This window comes from Hyperolius riggenbachi, chromosome 3, assembly GCF_040937935.1.
Source record: "Hyperolius riggenbachi isolate aHypRig1 chromosome 3, aHypRig1.pri, whole genome shotgun sequence".
NCBI lineage: Eukaryota > Metazoa > Chordata > Amphibia > Anura > Hyperoliidae > Hyperolius > Hyperolius riggenbachi.
In genome coordinates, this window is record NC_090648.1 from 194125441 (window position 1) to 194144358 (window position 18918).

General features: G+C 43.0%; 1 protein-coding gene and 1 long non-coding RNA gene across 2 annotated transcripts in view; one reads left to right on the top strand and one right to left on the bottom strand.

The window, feature by feature from the left end:
* LOC137563263 (uncharacterized) overlaps positions 1-1461 on the top strand; it is a 42001-nt gene extending 40540 nt beyond the window's left edge. The window contains exon 4 of the long non-coding RNA XR_011030304.1: positions 931-1461. This is a non-coding gene — a long non-coding RNA (uncharacterized lncRNA). The remainder of the gene's footprint in view (positions 1-930) is intronic.
* On the bottom strand, positions 73-18542 carry PYGO1 (pygopus family PHD finger 1). The gene is made up of 3 exons (XM_068275493.1): positions 18197-18542; positions 7490-7575; positions 73-1946 (listed from the first exon to the last, which is right to left on the bottom strand). The coding sequence occupies exons 1-3, from the start codon at positions 18222-18224 to the stop codon at positions 885-887; spliced, it is 1176 nt and encodes a 391-aa protein (XP_068131594.1). The 5' UTR covers positions 18225-18542; the 3' UTR covers positions 73-884.
* Between the last annotated feature and the right edge of the window lie 376 nt (positions 18543-18918).

Here is an 18918-nt window from a genome sequence, read left to right on the forward strand (position 1 = left end):
CAAGAGACAAGGTTTATGAAGGCAACCTTTTTGGTTGATCTTTGTTATGTACGATACATCATGGAAACCAAGTTTCTAGACATTTGATTTTATTGCATATGGTTCCATCTCAATTACACATGTGATCCATCAATATGTGTAATGTTTGTGAAGTTTGTTACAGTACATCTTGGAAAGGCACTTACTGTGAATATTAGTGATAATAAAATTAATAAAATTTTCAAATAGAGAACTTCAATTCAGAATGCCACTTATAAATATTCAAGATATTTTTTTTTGTTCTATTCAGAACTCACATTTGAAAGGGATTCTGTCCTAAGTGCCATACTTCAAAAATAAAATAAAAATCATGCACAAATATCAGCCTTGTGCATCACCATATCATTTCCTTCAATGGACGAAAGTCCATCAGTAGGATTTCACCACTAAATATGAACATTCTTTTGAGGTCTACACAACTGAGTTATCTTTGAAAGCGCTTTCTAATTAAATATAAACATCAAATAGTGCAAGAAAAGTTAAGAGCATTAAACAGGTGTCAGGGAGCAAAACCCAAAATGTTAATAGAAAAATTTCCTGATCAAAACAGCACAATGTTTCAGAAGTGACTATCGATGCAATACTTTACAGTAATTTCTGCTTCTGTTCTCAGGCATCAACAAGACCAATGAGCACCATCATTTTCCGTCACAGTAATATTATTTGATCTAATGTGGTTAGAGCAAACTCTTCAGTTGTTTGTTTTTTCCCAGACAGACCTCTGGGGCTCATTTGCATTGGCTTCCAGCATAGCTGATCATCATTTTTCTTGTATTGGAGCTGAAATATAAAGCCTTTCAAATTCTTTAAGACTGTAAATCTGGCCAGTGATTCATTTAAAGGATTTACTTTTTTATGCGCACTAACTGAACATCTTTTTTTGCCATGCAGGTATCACAGCCCCAAATAGCCAAAGCTTCGGCCCTGAGCAGGGCATAAGCCATCTCAGTCATCCCTGTACACGTGCGATGAAACCACTTGTGACAGGAAACTTCACACAAGATGGCATCCTCCATGTTATTTACGTCAACAGAACATATACCACACGGGTACACATTTTCTGTGGACAAAGGACCATAAAAATTAGAGTGAAGAAGCCATCGATTGCATTTTTCACTAGGTGTTACATCAGTTTTCACTAGTCTGGAAAGTGAAGGTTTGATACGGGTTCCATTAGTCAGACCAATATCAGATAGGTTTACCGTTTCAATCTGGAAATGTTCAGGATCCCCTAGGTGTTTACTCTGACTTTGTGGACTTGAATTAGGCTGAGAAGGTGCATCCAGATCTGATCTCTCTTGAGGTCCCACTGAATTTAGATTGCTGTTTGATGCAGACTTAAAATCCTGGTTGAGATTGAGCATTTTTGAAGGCATAAAGTGTGTTTGTGCAGATGAAAATAAATGGCTGCTATCCATTTGACTAATGTGCATTTTTACACCCTGTGACCTGTAAGAGCCAATCTGAAAGTCATTTCTTGGGCTAGAGGTCTGAATTGACATAAGATGGAAGTCTTCCTCGCTCTGGTTTGGTCTAAAGTGCTGTCCTGGCATGCTGATTGTTTGACCCATATTGCTGTAAATAGAGTCAAAAACCGTTTTTTCTTGCAATGCCAAGTTTATGGGAATATTTCTTCCCATTGTTTTTAAATCTTTGGTTAAATATATTGCTTGATCTCTAAATGTCTGGAAGCCAACATTGCGAGAAGGCCTTTTTGGTGAGGTATTAGGTGGCATCCTAAAGGTGTTGAAAGTTTCAGCATTGGAATGTCCAAGTTTACCAAAATAAGTGTACCCTGAAACATAAGGTATGCTATACTCATCATCAAAAGGATTGCAGGCAATGAGGTGGTCTGAACTTGTGATTGTTGGTGGAGCATACTCTGAAAGCGGAGAAATAGATGATCCCTACAAAGAAATAGAAAAAGAAATAAAAATCAGAGGACAGTACAGCACAGTAGACCAAAATGCATGCAGCGGGTGCATGAGTGGGACCTCGCAGTCCATTCACCATCTGATGTCCTTATGCATCACATACCATAAAGCCTCATTAAAATTTGCAAAGCAGCCCATAAGCATGCTCAAGTCATTACCTGCTAAATAGACATGAAAGGCAACCCAAGATTAGAGGGATATGGAGAATGCCATATTTATTTCCTTGTAAACAATGCCAGTTGCCTGGCATCCGTTAATCTTCTGGCATGGGTAGTGTCTGAGTCAAAACCCTGGAACAAGCATATGGCTAATCCAGTAAAACCTGAGTCAGCTGAGTCAGAGTACCTGATCTGCTACATGCTTGTTCATGGTCTATGGCTAAAAATATTAGAGACCGGATCAGGAGGACTGCCAGGCAACTAGTATTGTTTAAAAGGAAATAAATATAACAGTTTCCATATCCCTCTCACCTCGGGTTACCTTGAAGGATAGTCTTGCCCCCCCCCCCCCCTCCCCACATTCTTCCCACTGAAACATCTCTGGATGAGACGGAAATGTCTTGGGAGGAGGTTGTATACAATCACATAGCTTCTATACCCAGCAGCTAAGAGTGGGAGTGTAAGAGGAGTATCTTGTCAGTTTAAAGGAGAACTGTAGTGAGATAGAGGCTGCCATATTGATTTTATTTTAAGCAATACCAGTTGCCTGGCTATCCTGCTGATCCCCTGCCTCTAATACTTTTAGCCATAGACCCTGAACAAGCACACAGCAGATCAGGTGTTTCTGACATTTTTGTCAGATCTGACAAGATTAGCTGCATGCTTGTTTCTGGTAGGATTTTGCAGGCAGAGAGCTCAGCAGGGCTGCCAGGTAACTGGTATTGCTTAAAAAGAAATCAATATGGCAGCCTCCATATACCTCTCACTGCAGTTCTCATTTGATGGTTGTCAATTCAGGCTGACCAATAAAGCTTCACATGCACTATGAAGGGCCCCTTTTATTATTTTGTATAGATCCACCTCTAGTAGGAGGGTGAGGAGCCTAGAGGACATCTGCGTACTGAGACTTCCCTCACTGAATGACAAGATGGAGGAGGTATCAGACGCCAACAAATTTGGGGTAAAAAACAGCAAACAGGTTGTACTTCCTGGGTGAAGGAAAGTAGCAGTTCAAGTGGCATTCCAAGGATGTCAGGGGTAAATTATTGATAAGAAATACATAAATAGATGTCCGCAATGTTTGAGGTAATGCATATACACAGACTGTTGGCGGGAGATGGTTATCCACCTAACTGCCCTGGTGTTCACATCGCATGAGTATTTGTTTGTTTTTTGCTTGAGAAAAAAGTGCACTTTACAATCACATTGTTTAGTTACATTGTTCTGCTGTTCAAAAGCGTGTTTTTATGCATACAAACGGATGTGGAAAACCACATGTGGAAAAACACGAGTGCAAATGTAGAGCATGTGGAAGCGAGACATTACTGGTACTTGCTACAATATAGAATCTGACTCAGTGCTGCAGGGCCTGTGGATAGTATTACTTGGTCAACATGCAGATATGGTTCGTACGTGTAGAGGAAAAGTGCTGCTTGCAGAGGAAGGAGTAGCTAATTTCCCAGCACTGTTTAACGTGCCAGAAGATACTGGGTTTTGTTGCACAATCCTAACCGCCTTCCTTTTCTGTGCCTAAAACTACATAATCTGGGCCCTGGATACATGAAAGAAATGTTGCAGCTGCATAGCAATCTCAGATCCACAGGTTCTAATAATCTAGTCATACCCAGAGTCCACTTGGAAACTTTTGGTCCCAGAGTCTTCTGTCATGCTGCTCGTACGTTATGGAACTCCTTACCTCAGCAGATGAGGACACAGCTCCATCTCTGGACATGTTTAAATCCAGACTGAAAACCCTCCTATTCAGTTTGGCATTTGCAGAAATATAATTTTTGTGTTAATATTTTATTCTACTACCAATTACTGAATCTGAGAGAGCCTAAGCGCTTTGAGTCCTATAGGGGAAAAAGCGCTATAGAAAGGTTATTGTTAAAACAAAAAAAACAAAAAAACATCCATAACACCATCACCCAATGGGCTTCCTAACCCCATCCTTCCTGACCCTGCAAAGCCCCAAAAAAATAATCCTGAGTATTTCAGTAAAACATCATCTAGAATGGTGGTTTGGAGTGGCCTGGCCTTTGATTAAAAAAATTAAATTACATTTTACAAACATACACAGCAAAAATGTCAGACAAAAATATTGACACCCTCAACCCGAAATTTTTGTGTGTAACCTTAAAGAGAACCCGAGGTGGGTTTGAAGAATATTATCTGCATACAGAGGCTGGATCTGTCTATACAGCCCAGCCTCTGTTGCTATCCCAAACCCCCCTAAGGTCCCCCTGCACTCTGCAATCCCTCATAAATCACAGCCACGCTGCTGACAAACAGCTTGTCAGAGCTGGCTGTGTTTATCTCTAGTGTCAGTCTGCTGCTCTCCCCGCCTCCTGCAGAACTCCAGTCCCCGCCTGCATCCCTTCCCTCCCTGCTGATTGGAGGGAAGGGACGGGGGAGCAGCTGAGACTGACACTACAGATGTAAACACAGCCTCACAGCACGGCTGTGATTTATGAGAGATTGCAGAGTGCAGGGGGACCTTAGTGGGGGTTGGGATAGCAAGACAGGCTGGGCTGTATAGGCAGATCCAGCCTCTGTATGCAGATAACATTCTTTAAACACACCTCGGGTTCTCTTTAAGAGGTAATGACTGTAGCCATGTGACTCCTGTAGCTCTCAGTGAGGCTTCTGCACCTGTCAGCAGGTAGTTTGATCCACTCTCCCCGTTTTCCTACCAAAATGCTCCGACTGTGTCAGGTGTGAAGGGTGCCTTCTCCAGACTGCACGTTTCACGCTTTTCCATAGATGTTCAGTAAGTTTCAAAAGGCTCATAAACAGAGGCTTCTAAACAGTCCAGTGTTTTGTTCTTACCTATTTGTTGCTTTTAGCTCTGTTTTTGTTAAGGATTTATGACCTGGCACCTCTTAGGCTTGCTTTTTCTCTACCATTCTCAGTATCATTTTACCAATTCTATAGCTCTGCAGCTGCTATCACCGGAACATCAGGCTGCTTGGAGATGATCTTACAGCCTTCGTCTTTAACATTCTTGTCTATAATTGTCTTTATATCTTCTAGAATATCAACAATCAGCAGAATATTGTACAGTAGCTTTGTAGTATGAATACTTCTCTTTTTACACGTATTGCTTTACTTAGTAACCATATAGTCACATGCATGTGTTCATGGGATGAAGGTTTTTCATTTGATCACTTTTCAGGATGCATAAAGCAATTTTTCAATGAGCTATAAGGGTACCAAAAAATGTATCCACATCTGTCAGTGAATGAAAATCTGACCATGTTGTCAGCTCCCGCCTGTGGTCATGTGACCTATGCCTAGGTTTTCTTAAAGGACAACTGAAGTGGGAGGAATATGGAGGCTGCCATATTCATTTCCTTTTAAGCAATACCAGTTGCCTGGCTGCCCTGCTGATCATCTGTCTCTAATATTTTTAGCCATAGACCCTGAACAAGCATGCAACAGATCAGGTGTTTGACATTATTGTCATATTTGATAATATTAGCTGCATGCTTGTTTCTGGTGCGATTCAAACATTGCTGCAGACAAATAGACCAGCAGGAATGCCAGACAACTGGTATTGCTTAAAAGGAAATGAATATGGCAGCCTCCATATACCTCACTTCAGTTGTCCTTTAATCCATCTAAAATGTTGCTAGACAATTATCACTGTTTAGACACTAAGTCGTAACCTCACGTTTTCTCTACACTGGTTTCAAATTACGTATATAATGATCGTTTTTGAACATTTTGATGACATCCTATCGTGCTTCAGGGCTGGAACCCACTAGAGCGCTTTTTTGAGTGTTTAGGGAGCAATTTAAATCGCTAGCGATTTCCCTAAACGATCTGCCAACATAAATAAATAAATGCAACATATTCCACAGTAGCGATTGTGATTAGCAAAATCGCAAATTGCAGGACATGCAGCATTTTGGGAGCATTTGCGCTGGCAAAACGCTTGTACACAGCCATTTGTGTGAGACTTTAAATTACTGCAAACTGTAAAAAAAAAAAATTATAATAATTTGAAAGGACCAATCAATTAAAATCACTAATCGCAAATAGTTATCACAAACGCTGGCAAAAATCACTACCAAAATTGCCAGAAAACGCTCAATAAATCGCTTATGAATGGCTCATTAAAAACGCTAGTTAATGCACTTTGTAGTGGGTTCCAGACCTTAAAGCATCTCCTGGCACCAGGTCCTTCTGTTTCAGCAATCTGTACAGCAGGAAAACTGTTAACCTGCTGTTAAATTGTAATTCCCATTGCAGCTCATAGTGGGACTTTTATTGTGTTATACTGTTCTTCCTCCAGGGCTCCTCACATGATTGTTATTAGCTAGTTAGTGTGATCTGCCACTCCTCTGTTTTGTATGATACAATGAGAGCAGCAGCTCAGGGGGATTCTGTTAGTGGCAGCCCCCTGAGGTTAGCTGCGTCCCACAAGGTTTGGGGCTTCGGGCACTGCTAGAGAACTGGCGCAAGTATGCCCTCTAGATTTTTGTCTACAGAGATAAGTGTACCATTGCAGATATGATGTTAATGAAAGATATATTTGCATCCAATGTTACTGTAGGGACCCCCTAAGTGAGATTAGTTTTGCAGAGACTTTGGGGCTCACTCAGATCTATAGCTATGTGGACCCAACAGATTGGCTTTATTTAAGATGTAGTGTCCTCATGCTGGATACACACCATGCGTTTCCGCGTTCGATGCGTCCGTCGATACGCATCGATTCGATTATTTCTGACATGTCTGATTCAAGCTTCGATGGATCATTAGGTCGATTTGCCATACTTTACATGGCAATCGACCTAAAAATCATCGAAATGCGTTCGTAAATGCTCGGAAATAATCGAATCGACGCGTATCGACGGACGCATTCGACACGGAAACGCATGATGTGTATCCAGCATTACACTGACTTCATGTTAGTTTGAGACAAGGTCTCATTTGCACAAGGGCACTCCTCATGCTCATCCTCCCCTCTACATTATACATAACAGGGTGCCCAACGGCATGTTTGCACACTGCTACCAAACTGTTACCTGAAACAGTCACAAAACATTTCAGGGGCCAGGCAGGTTATACGTGTACAAGGCTTTTCTCCTGTGTGGTGTAAACATTCCCTAACTAGATATTATATCAGTGCTCTACGTGGGTGTTCCTGTGCAGGTCAGGAGCGGTGAAAGTAAGCTCAAGCGCCTTTAGAAGGAGGTTATCTAAACACAACCAAATCAGATAAAGAGATGCTCCTTGCTCCATCCAGAGCTAAAGTATACATTTTAAACTTGCAATGAACCTTGCAGTTAGGGACTTGAAGATTTATTAAAACAATACAAACATTATATGAATGACTGTAGGATGTATGAGTACCTGTGCACTTTGCTTGCGCTTCTTCTTCTCGGGAGCTCCCATCTGTGGACCTGATCGTATAAATCCATCCAATCCCCCAACATCACCTATCAGACAGAAGTTACATCACACAGTGATCAAATTGGCAATGCCACAGGAGTCAGCAAACCTTTTGTTCTGCCCACAGTAACTACAATGTGGTTTTCCACTAAAGTATTATGCATAAAAAATAAAAAGAAAAAATCATACTGACTGAAACTTAAATACATACCAATAAAGATTCCAGCCTAAATACAGAAAAAGAAAATCATCATTTTGGATAGTATTAAAGAGCCAGAATCTACCTTGGGTGTTACCGTATGTGTGGATTAGGCCCGGTTCACATTAGCGGTCGCCGTCCGGAATCGCCGTGCCGGAGCCGGACCGCATGCGGAACGGAAGCACGGCATAGCAATGAAAGTCTATGCGTCCGTTCACATGCGTCCGTTTCGTCCGGACCGGATCCGGACTCCGGCGTAAGATCCAACATGCGCTATTTTTTGGTCCGGCTCCTCCGGCAGACGTATCCGGAGCGGAGCCGGACTGTTGCATCCGGCCAATACAAACCAATGAGAACCGGAGAGCGCACAACACACTGGCTATAAAATCCGGATGTTCTACCCCACTTCCTATGCGTATTGTAGCGGCGATTTTGGATGGGGACACATGGGCAAGCATTTTGGAGTGGAGCAGCAGTGACGTTTAACGTGCTGGCGATGTTGGCAGTATGTCGGAGGTGGAGGTGAGTTCTAAACAGCGGAGGGCCTGATTCCACAGGTCCACCTTCTGCTGACCTCCCAGACCCCAACATTTTTATTTTATTTCTACTCTCTTTTGCCAAACTGATCCGGATCGCATCCTGATGCACACCTGATGCAACCTGACCGGATCCGGTCAGGTCATCCGGTCCGTTTGGCAGAGAACCGCAAGTGTGAACCGGGCCTTAGCATAGATTATGAAGGTTATGGTGCCCATACACGATACAATAAAAACGTTTGATTTTCCCGTTTATTCAATCTAAATGATCGAATCGAATGAAAGTTGAAAATATTTTTTTTTCAATCAAGAAATTTGAACGATCATCCTGTTTTTTTTCGAGAAAAATCTGATCGGACATGCTGGAAAAATCTTTATATTTGATCTAACGGAATAATCAAACTAAATTATCTAATCGAAAAAAAATGAAAAATTGTACCATGTATGGCCACCTTTAGGGGGATAGGCTGGGGGACGCTAATTTCATAGGTGAGAGTTAGAAGGTTAAGCTTCTGGGAAGGACTAAAGGACACCTGAAGCGGAAAAAAAAAATAGTAAAAAATATTGAAAAAATAAAGACAAATATAAAAAAAAAAAAAAAAACACCTGGGGTGTGATCAGACCCCACCAACAGAGCTGTGTTGGTGGGGAGAAGAGGGGGGGGGGGGTAAATCACTTGTGTGCAGAGTTGTGCAGCCCTGCAGCGACCCCTTAAAGCTGCGGTGGCTATTTAAATGGCCTGGTCTCTTTTTTTTTTTGGGGGGGGGGGGGGGGTAAAGCCTGTGGTCCACAAGAGGTTACAAGGAAATAAATATGGCAGCCTCCTTATATTTCTTGCTTCAGGTTCCCTTTAATGTAAGAGAGGTTACGGTAAGCTGTCAGGAACAGGATCATTGTTTGAGAGACCAGTTACAGCTGGGTCAGTGATCTGCAAACTTGGCTCTCCAGCTGTTAAAGAGAATCTGTATTGTTAAAAATCGCACAAAAGTAAACATACCAGTGCGTTAGGGGACATCTATTACCCCCTGTCACAATTTCGCCGCTCCTCGCCGCATTAAAAGTGGTTAACCTCCTGAGCGGTCTGGACGAGCTCAGCTCGTCCATCACCGCCGGAGGCTGCCGCTCAGGCCCTGCTGGGCCGATTTTTATCAAATAAAGTGCAGCACACGCAGCCGGCACTTTGCCAGCCGCGTGTGCTGCCTGATCGCCGCCGCTCTGCGGCGATTCGCCGCGAGCAGCGGCGAAAGAGGGCCCCCCTAGCCGCCTGAGCCCTGCGCAGCCGGAACAAAAAGTTCCGGCCAGCGCTAAGGGCTGGATCGGAGGCGGCTGACGTCAGGACGTCGGCTGACGTCGATGACGTCACTCCGCTCGTCGCTATGGCGACGATATAAGCAAAACAAGGAAGGCCGCTCATTGCGGCCTTCCTTGTTTATTCTGGGCGCCGGAGGCGATCGGAAGATCGCCTCCGGAGCGCCCTCTAGTGGGCTTTCATGCAGTTGGCTGCATGAAATAGTTTTTTTTTTATTTAAAAAAAACCCTCCCGCAGCCACCCTGGCGATTTAATCAGAACGCCAGGGTGGTTAAAACAGTTTTAAAAAGTTTGTTTATAAACAAACAAAATGGCCACCAAAACAGGAAGTAGGTTGATGTACAGTATGTCCACACATAGAAAATACATCCATACACAATCAGGCTGTATACACCCTTCCTTTTGAATCTCAAGAGATCATTTGTGTGTTTCTTTCCCCCTGCATCTCTCATGCACTGAAGTTTCAGGCTGCTCGTTTCTTCCAGCAAACAGCTTTGCCTTTGTCTGTAATTCCTCAGTATGTGAAAGCCCAGCCAGCTCAGAGGACGATTTATCCAGCTTGTAAAAGATAAGAGAGAAGAGAGAAGCTGCCCTAATCTAAATAATACACAGGCAGTGTGCATAGAGGGGCCTGGAAGGGGGAGTTCATAGCAGAACCACAACACTGAAGAACTTGGCAGCCTTCCAGACACAGCCGACAAGTCTGACAGGGGAAAGATACATTGATTTATTACAGAGACTGTGATAGTAGAACGTGCTGCAGTAAGCCAGAACACATTAAAATAGCTTTTGGAACTTGTAGGATGATAAAAAACAGGATGCAATTTTTGTTACGGAGTCTCTTTAAGGAACTACAAGTCCCACAATGCATTTGCCTTTATGAATCATGACTGTGGCTGTCGGACTCCCGCAATGCATTGTGAGACTTGTAGTTCCTTAACAGCTGGAGAGGCAAGTTTGCAGATCACTGAGCTAGGTGATCCCATAGACAAACCTTGTACAGCTGCCAAGCTAAATGTAATCTGGCTGTCCTGTTGAACCCTCTGTCACGAATACTTTAGCCACAGACCCTGAACAAGCATGCTGATCAGATGTCTCTGGCTGGATTAGCGGCATACTTGTCTCAGGTGTGCGATTCAGGCACAACTGCAGCCAAAGAGATCAGCAGGTCTGCTAGGCAACTGGTATTGTTTAAAAGGAAAAACATGGCAGCTTCTATATCCCTCTCAGTACAGGCGTCCTTTAATGAAAACATGTAGTAGATCATTCTACACCTGAACAGTGGCAAGAAATGGAGCTCTCTCTGATCCCAGCACGTGTCAGAGCTCAGCCACTTCCTGGAACACAATTATGTGCCTAGCCATGACACAGCTCATCTATGCACCACTATACATAGGCAGAGGTCACATTAGGCGGAGGAGATGGGTAACGTAGGTGGGTCTGTGATAGGTCTACATCTGACTTTCCTGACCAGCACCTCTGAGATATGTACAGTCACCAGACTTACCTTTAGTTCTAGACCCATTTTTATTCAACTTGGGGGACCTATAGGATCTCAGCAGAGCATAGTCTTGCTATTAAGCAGTGGTGGCAAAGTCAGTGAGCGCCTAGAACACAGCTTTACTACTTTCTGTATGTAACAAACACTTCATGTAAAAGCTAAGGTAATACTATTGCCTGGAGCTTAGTTTAGTTAAGAAGGTTAATAAAATTATGTTCTAAATATTATATAATACAATCCCTTTATAGCAAACTCCAAGGGACCAGGAAAAGTAGTTTACTAGATCAGAAGTTTGCTATATCAGAATTGGTCATGCATTGTATATTTATACAGATGCATTTGCTGGGATCTGGGCCTGGGTTCACTATATCCAGAGTTTTAAGGAAGCCATACATCTAGTGATGTATGGACAGATTCGACAGACAAATCTCTCATCGAATCTGATGAGAGAGATCTGTCAGCTGCCATACACTGCAGGCCAATTTCCGAACAATTTCATGCTGAATTTGATCCAGAATCGGCCATGTGCCCCCCCCCCCCGACGCTGTGCCCCCCCAAATGAAGAATGTGCCCCATGTAAAGTATACATTACCTGCCCGTGGGCCTGTGCTTGTCCCCCGCTGCCTCTGGGAAATCTCCTCTACATACACGTGCGCCCCGCGTGGTAACCGTGTGATTGACGTCACATGCGCGCCCTTATTCGGAAACCACGTGGTGCATGCGTGTATGGAGCAAGGAGTGCAGAATGAGACAAGTACAAGTGCAGACAGGTAATGTATACGTTACACGGGGAACATTCTTCATGGGGGGCGCAGCGCGTCTCGTTCACCAATCAACGCGAAATTGCATGTCGTTCCCTCCCCGTGCATCTGATCAAGCAAGTCGGCCCAACATCTTGCAGCATGTGCAATCGAGAATGCAACCAATTTTCGTCCCAAAATTGGTCGCATTGTTGGTCGGGCATGCACATGGCGACACTGATTTTCATCCAATTCGATTATAATACTCGAATCGGATGGTCGATCGGCCTGATGTATGGCCACCTTTACTGTATCAGAGTTTACTATAACAAGATTATACTGTAGTAGATTTTGTTAAACTGTTAACATTATCTGCTTCCTCAAGTGGATTAAATCGTACCATGTCCACCTTCACCCTGGTACAGTATTATCAGTTGTGTGTTTGTCACACTTTAATATGACCCATGCTCTATAAACATTTGTGCATTTTTCCCAGTAATTAAGATATACTAAAGGTCGCAATGAACACGTGCACTTGCAAGAATATTCTTAAAGGAAATACACAGTGAGAAAAACATGAACACTGCTATTTCTAAACTTTTCACATTATAGTTTTCTGACTGTTTGGCTATGTTCACAATGGTGCTTTCCAACACACCACCTATTCATCCTTCACAGTGCGGTAGGTGCATTACGACGGCGTGCGGCACCGTAGCACACTGCATGCAGTGCGTTACCGCAAAACCCACGCTGTGGTGATATATTGGGGTGCTGATGCGGTTAAGGATAACACAGTAATATATTTTCATTTTCCCATTTTTATGTCTGCATCTATGGGATTGTATGTCAGCCAGTCTGGCTTTTGGACGGTGTCACCTGGATAATGTCTGTATGTAGATTAAATTTGCATTGAGGGCAGAGATCAAGGGAACTGCCATTGTCTTCATTTAATAGACCAGTCACCTTCAATAGGCAAAGGAACCTGGACAGTAATTAGGAACTGTCTACCCAGCCTCCAATTAGAAGATGGCTATTCAGGCCAATACTGTCAATGTGTTTGTCACCTGTAACGTGGACTAGGGAAGTCTTTTCATGTATGTACTAAAATACACTTTAACCTGGGGGAAATTGGAGGTTAAGGAAGTCTTTTGTTGTGTGTGGGCTATAGTACATTTTTCCCATGTGGATGTTCGATCTCCGGAAATCAAATTATGTCTGAGGATGTAATTAAATCTAGTTCCCCTCGTCCAAACAGGCTTACAGCCTCAAGGCAAATATTCCATTATAAAAAACCGGGGACAGATACCTAAAATCAGTCCTCTTCTGACGGGAGCTGCAGCTGGACTCCCGGCCCAAGCTAAGGGGCTCCTGGTCAAGCCAGAGCTGTGTCCTTCCACAAAAGTCCAAGGTCCTATCTGGATCCCTGTATTTTGGTAAGCAAATCGTGTTGTGTGTATCTTTGTAACTTAATTTTGTAACTTTTTATTTTGTTTTTTGTAATCTTTTGTATATATTCTGTTCTGCATTGTTCCACTTTTTTCCTGGAATATTAATTTATTATTTAATAAGCTTGACTTCTGCTGTACTAAACTAACACTCATAGCCTAGAGGAGACTGCAGTGTAGCTGTGTATAATGCTGCGTACACACTGGCGACTATGGTCGTTTGAAACAGCTAATTAACAATCGTTCCGCCAACAAATGGGGGAGAAAAAAAACTTTACCCAACGATCATTAACACGAACGACATCGGGAAGATGGAAATATCCGACCTGGCGGATCGTATCTACCGACAATCGTTACAAAACTATAGTGTGTACAGACATTGGCCGAGAACGATCGTTACAAGGGCCAATGCGCCTGCGTGGAATTCTGCCCAGCTTCAGTACTTCCTTTGTAGCGTGGAGGTAAAGATTGTTACATTGCTCATTTCAATTAAACGTTTTCAAGTTAACAATCATATATTTGTATCTATTGTAACTCCATGTTAGTGTGTTTTATTTAATTTTATAGAAATATGTATGCAACATTTCCTTATGATCATTCTTTTCTGCGAGAACGATCGTTAAAATGTGTATGATGATCGCTGCATCCCATCGTTGCATTCCTATCGTTGCCGTATCGTTCGTCTTTCAATTATCGTTCCTATCGAACGATCGTTATCGCAAGTGTGTACGTAGCATAAGTCCAGGCCTAATTGTATGCTTGAGCAACACTACCATATGAAATTGTAATTGCATTGTGTGTATGGGGCACTTCTGCGCTCGACAGCCGAGTGGGAAGTCTAACAGTATCGTTCGGAACGACTGTTAGTGGTTTTGCTTCACTACCGTGTAAGATTGCAACTGTGTGTGTGTGTGTGGCGTTCTCGTACTCGGCCTAAGCACAAAGCTGACCCAAATACGAAAACGCAGATTGCGTATTGAGCACTCGACAGCTGAGTGAACGTGTCTAGCAAACCGCTAGTGGTGGCAGTAAGGAGCTTTTTAGGGGTCACAGCCTTGTTTGTAGCTTGAATAAGGCTGTCCCCCGCTTGATCTGGTCAAACCCGCAGTCGGGAACCGTATACGCAGGCGTGCCGCAGGCCAGTTCCTGACACACGCGATACCAGTAAGCATGCTTTTCATTGACTGTATGTTTCACTGTATCTGACGCAACATGCAAATGACATGCAGCGTCACTTTCCCAATCGGTTGCATTCAATTCAATGACCAATGTGAACATACCCTTGAAGTTTTTCCACATCTGGAAACTAGCACACCCAATGTAAGTCAATGAGTGGTTCACAATTAAACTTCGTACAGCTGGCTGCAGCCTTTTCAGATATAGCGCAAGTCTTTATATGTTCCATAGTGCTGTTGTGGACAATTCCAAATGTATTTTCACATATGAACTTGTGTGGTGTCTGAAAAACTGTGTGCGAAAATACATGCGTGATATCTAAACATCTTTAGTGTTAACCTACCCTGAGACTGACTCAACATTCAAATCAGCTATGTTGACTTTACAGCCTGCATAATCCCAACTCAACAATAGTACTGAAACCAAAGGATCAGCCTGACAGCTGGCAAACATTGTTAGGATGTCAGCAACTGCAGCCTATACATAATATACAAAGGGCTTGATTCATTAAGCTGCACTGTTAAGCAGTGCACCTTAATGTGAAATAGGGGCCGCTAATGCAAGCCTTACATAGCAGCTATGTAAGGAGCGTGCCTTCCTTAGATAGTAACGTGCCTTCCTATATACATAGTTACTAAGTATAGGAAGTGTACAAGATACAGAGGCGCCAAAAGAATAAAAGGTAATTAAATGAACTTATTTTTTTGGGAGTTCCGAATAAATTGTTGACTGTCTGAATCGCAGTCCTTGCCTGTGTCTGTTTGGAGGGGGTAAGACCACCGCTGCCTCCTCTGTTTAACCAGTTGGTTTTTTAAGTTCATTTAATTACCTTTTATTCTTTTGGCGCCTCTGTATCTTGTACACTACATTGAGTTCACCCTGGGTGGAGGGTTGTTACCCTATTTTCATGTCTACAGAGAGCGACTTTTTATTCCTGAGTGGGGTCAGGATTGTTCTCCCCACCTGCCTATACAGTGGTTGCCTATTGGTAACCCTGGTTTGTAAGTATAATTTTAACTTCTCATTTATTTTGTTGTCCCCAAGACGAATTACACTATTGGGGCTCTTGGTGTCCCTCTGCTTTACTATGTATAGGAAGGCACGCTCCTAAGGAACCTAAGGAAGGCACGCTCCTAAGGAACCTAAGGAAGGCACGCTCCTAAGGAACCTAAGGAAGGCACGCTCCTAAGGAACCTAAGGAAGGCACGCTCCTAAGGAACCTAAGGAAGGCACGCTCCTAAGGAACCTAAGGAAGGCACGCTCCTAAGGAACCCATGCGCCTTACATAACAGCGAGCGCTGCTATGTAAGGCCCAGTGCACACCGAGCGGATTTGGATGCGATCCGCCGGCCGCATCCGCCTGTAAAACCATTTGGCTATTGTATTTCAATGGGCTGGTGCACACCGGCGGTTTGAGGTTTTTAGCAAACCACAAACGTGCCTCCTGGCCGCTCCTTCACATTAAGGTGCGCTGCTTTAGCAGTGCAGCCTAATGAATCAAGCCTTAAGTGCCATACATTTGTTCTTTATGTAGTGTAGGTGAGACAGTAACAACATACAACATGGAAGTCTTGCATGTTCAATCTCAGACTGAGATACAAAGCATTAAATGTCTTCAGCAACAGAAAGAAAAATATGATCATTGTAGAGTTGGGCAGAGCGTGATTGGTAATTTAATCTAGGACTGAAAGAATACCTATCAATTAAATTGTCACTCCAGTGATAATAACTAGAGATGTTACTTTATCCTCATTCTGGCTTACAGTACCTCTTGCTGTTCAATGATAGCTACTGTAACTCCCCTGGGCAGAACTAGAACTTTGCAGTGGGACTAATCAAAATTGGAAGGTGAATGACTGCTAACTGATGTCAACTAATTTAACAGCTGTCAAGTAATTATCAGCCTTACAAGCCTAAAGGGCTGATACAACTTTACGCCTTTACGCTGTCCAACTTTACGCCTTATTGTCGTTTAAACTAGACGTTTGAACGACGAAGTGCAAACAACAAGTCGTTCAGATGTCATATACACAGACACCAAAAAAAGCATCGGATATGCTAATTTACATGTCGTTTAACCAACTTGATAATGGTCAATGGACTGGATAGAACAATGGACTAGATGAAATGACTGATCAAATGACTTGTTGTTTGAACGCCTATTAGTTGGACAAACGATTAAGTCGTTTTTACACATGTACGTTTGTACACATATGTAACTGTCGTTATGACAAACAGTCATTTCTGCCCGCAAGCTGAAATTTTTTGTCTCTGCCTTGCAGCTGGAGACATTTGTCTTCCGTGTGTACGTGCCATTGGGGGGTTAAGCCTGGTATACACTCATTAATGATTGCCCAAACCCTTGTACTACATGGAGGTGGTAAAATTGGCCAAATTTAACATGTGTACCAGGCTTTAGGCTAGTTTCACATGGGTCACTGTACATCTAAAAACAGTAACGCACCGCAATAAATGATAAGTCACATTATGCGCTACAAGTGTAATGTAACACTACAGTACATAAAAAAGTATCCTTCACCGCAACTGTAAAAATGCACATCATGCCTCATGTTATTCCAATAGATTCTGTTGCACCACACTACTAATGCGCCGATGTGAACGTCCCATTACAATATAACGTCATCACATCACATGATGCAATGTATCAGCGTGAAAGTGGCCTCAGGGTTGCAATGCACAAGTGGTACAAAGTCCAGTAGAACACAGTTTAGTTTGTGCTAATGTGACAGAACCGAGGCACCGCACTGAGGCGATTGCTTCCATGCAGAACCAATTATTGTGTGGGCGATAATTTACTTTATAATGCACCGCAACATGCATAGTGTAAATGCATCCTAATGCAAAGTTCCCGAATCAATCCAGGTGAATGCCACTTCCTGTGGAACAAGAAACTGCTTCAAACTCAGGTTTGTGGAACAAGAAACTGTGGCCATCTCAAGTTTTGGGTTTTGTTGGGGGGTGGGGGGCAGCTCTGCATACACCAGTTGGGCTTAACCAGAACTTTGCACAGGGCTTATCCGATTTAGGAGGCAAGCGATTAGAGATGCATTATAAATTTGGGCATACTTTTCCCCCCTCTGTAATCACTAGAATGGCAGGGGTGTCAGGACTAATCAGATTCTGGGTGCAAATAATTGATTAACTGACAACTCCATTAATTTATTCACTCCCTAAATTTGATTAGAACCATGCAAGGTTCCAGTCCCTGAAGATCACAAAATCAAAGCGAAAGTCACATTTGAAGCTCATCTCCACTAATTAACTGACAGCTTGATTAATCATGTTGCCAGGAAATAATCAATAGCTTTATGAGTCTATTTAGCCCAAGTACAGCCCACAGTAATTTAGAGCAAAAAAAAAAAAGTTACATGAAGTTGATCTGTAGCTAAAGCAAAAGTTCAGAAAAGCAAGATGTCAGCTATAATTTACTATGACTTCCTGAATCTAGCCCACATACCTGTAAAAATGAATATTCTCACCCTGATCAAAACAGGCCAAAGTACTGTGGAGATTAATACATTTTCCTCCATACTCTAAGTTCCATAGGTTAAAAAGTAAAGTGCATAAAATACATATATAATATATAGGAGAAGCCACTTTGAAGCGAGAAGCAGTGAGCCACCGAGTGCTGTACTTTATTAAGCAGCTATATAATAATATAACACTAGCAGCTGTATAGCCGGGGCAGCAGTGCGTAGCCGTGCGGCAAGAAGACACAGTACAGCTGATATCTATACACACCTGCTTTATCCCACAGTGACTTCTCCATGTGGGTGTCTATGTCTTCTCCTAGGCCCCGGAGCTGCCCTGCCTGCACATGGAGAGGGGCCAGGCCGGTTCACAGCGTCATGTCTCTTATAAGGTTCCTGTGCTGCGGACATTACAAACACATGGAGCCGGAAGAGCCCAGACCTGGCTGGGAGTCGGTGTGCCCGTCTAACCTCCTCCTATCAGCTGCCAACTTTGCAAACTTTAGAGGAGTGTCCGATCACCTTCTGCAGCTACAGGAAATGCTGGAGTTCATCTGTCTGCCCCACCAGGCTGTGCACTCTGCTCAGACAGCCTCTCATCGCCCACACGTACAGCAGGGACGCGCTCCTGTCACACGGCAGTCACATACAGGCAGCCAGTGCGCCACCTGCTGGCCTCTACGGGCTCTGCAGTCCCCAGAGTCACAGGTTGTAGAATGGAACTTGGGATATGCTATTTGTTTACACAAAACACAAGGGACTCTGGTTAAACGTTCACACAAAGAACACGTAAACTAAATACAAAACACAACTACGAGTATTACGTTGACAACAGCCCCATGTGTTATTACAATGATACATTTAAATAATGCAGCAGCAATTTAAAAAAAACACGTCGCAACCCTCCTAAGATTACAGTTTATTTCATTTATTTATTTTAAATAGCATTTAAATATTATATAAAGGATTTTAAGTGTGTATTAAAAAAGTATT

Bases quoted from the DNA above. Each gene is read 5' to 3' on its own strand.
- PYGO1 (XM_068275493.1), bottom strand. From the start codon at position 18,224: ATGGAGAAGTCACTGTGGGATAAAGCAG. The intron at 7,576-18,196 runs GTGTGTATAGAT...TCTGTCTGATAG, and splicing joins GTCACTGTGGGATAAAGCAG to GTGATGTTGGGGGATTGGAT. The intron at 1,947-7,489 runs GTACTCATACAT...ATTTCTTTGTAG, and splicing joins AGCGCAAGCAAAGTGCACAG to GGATCATCTATTTCTCCGCT.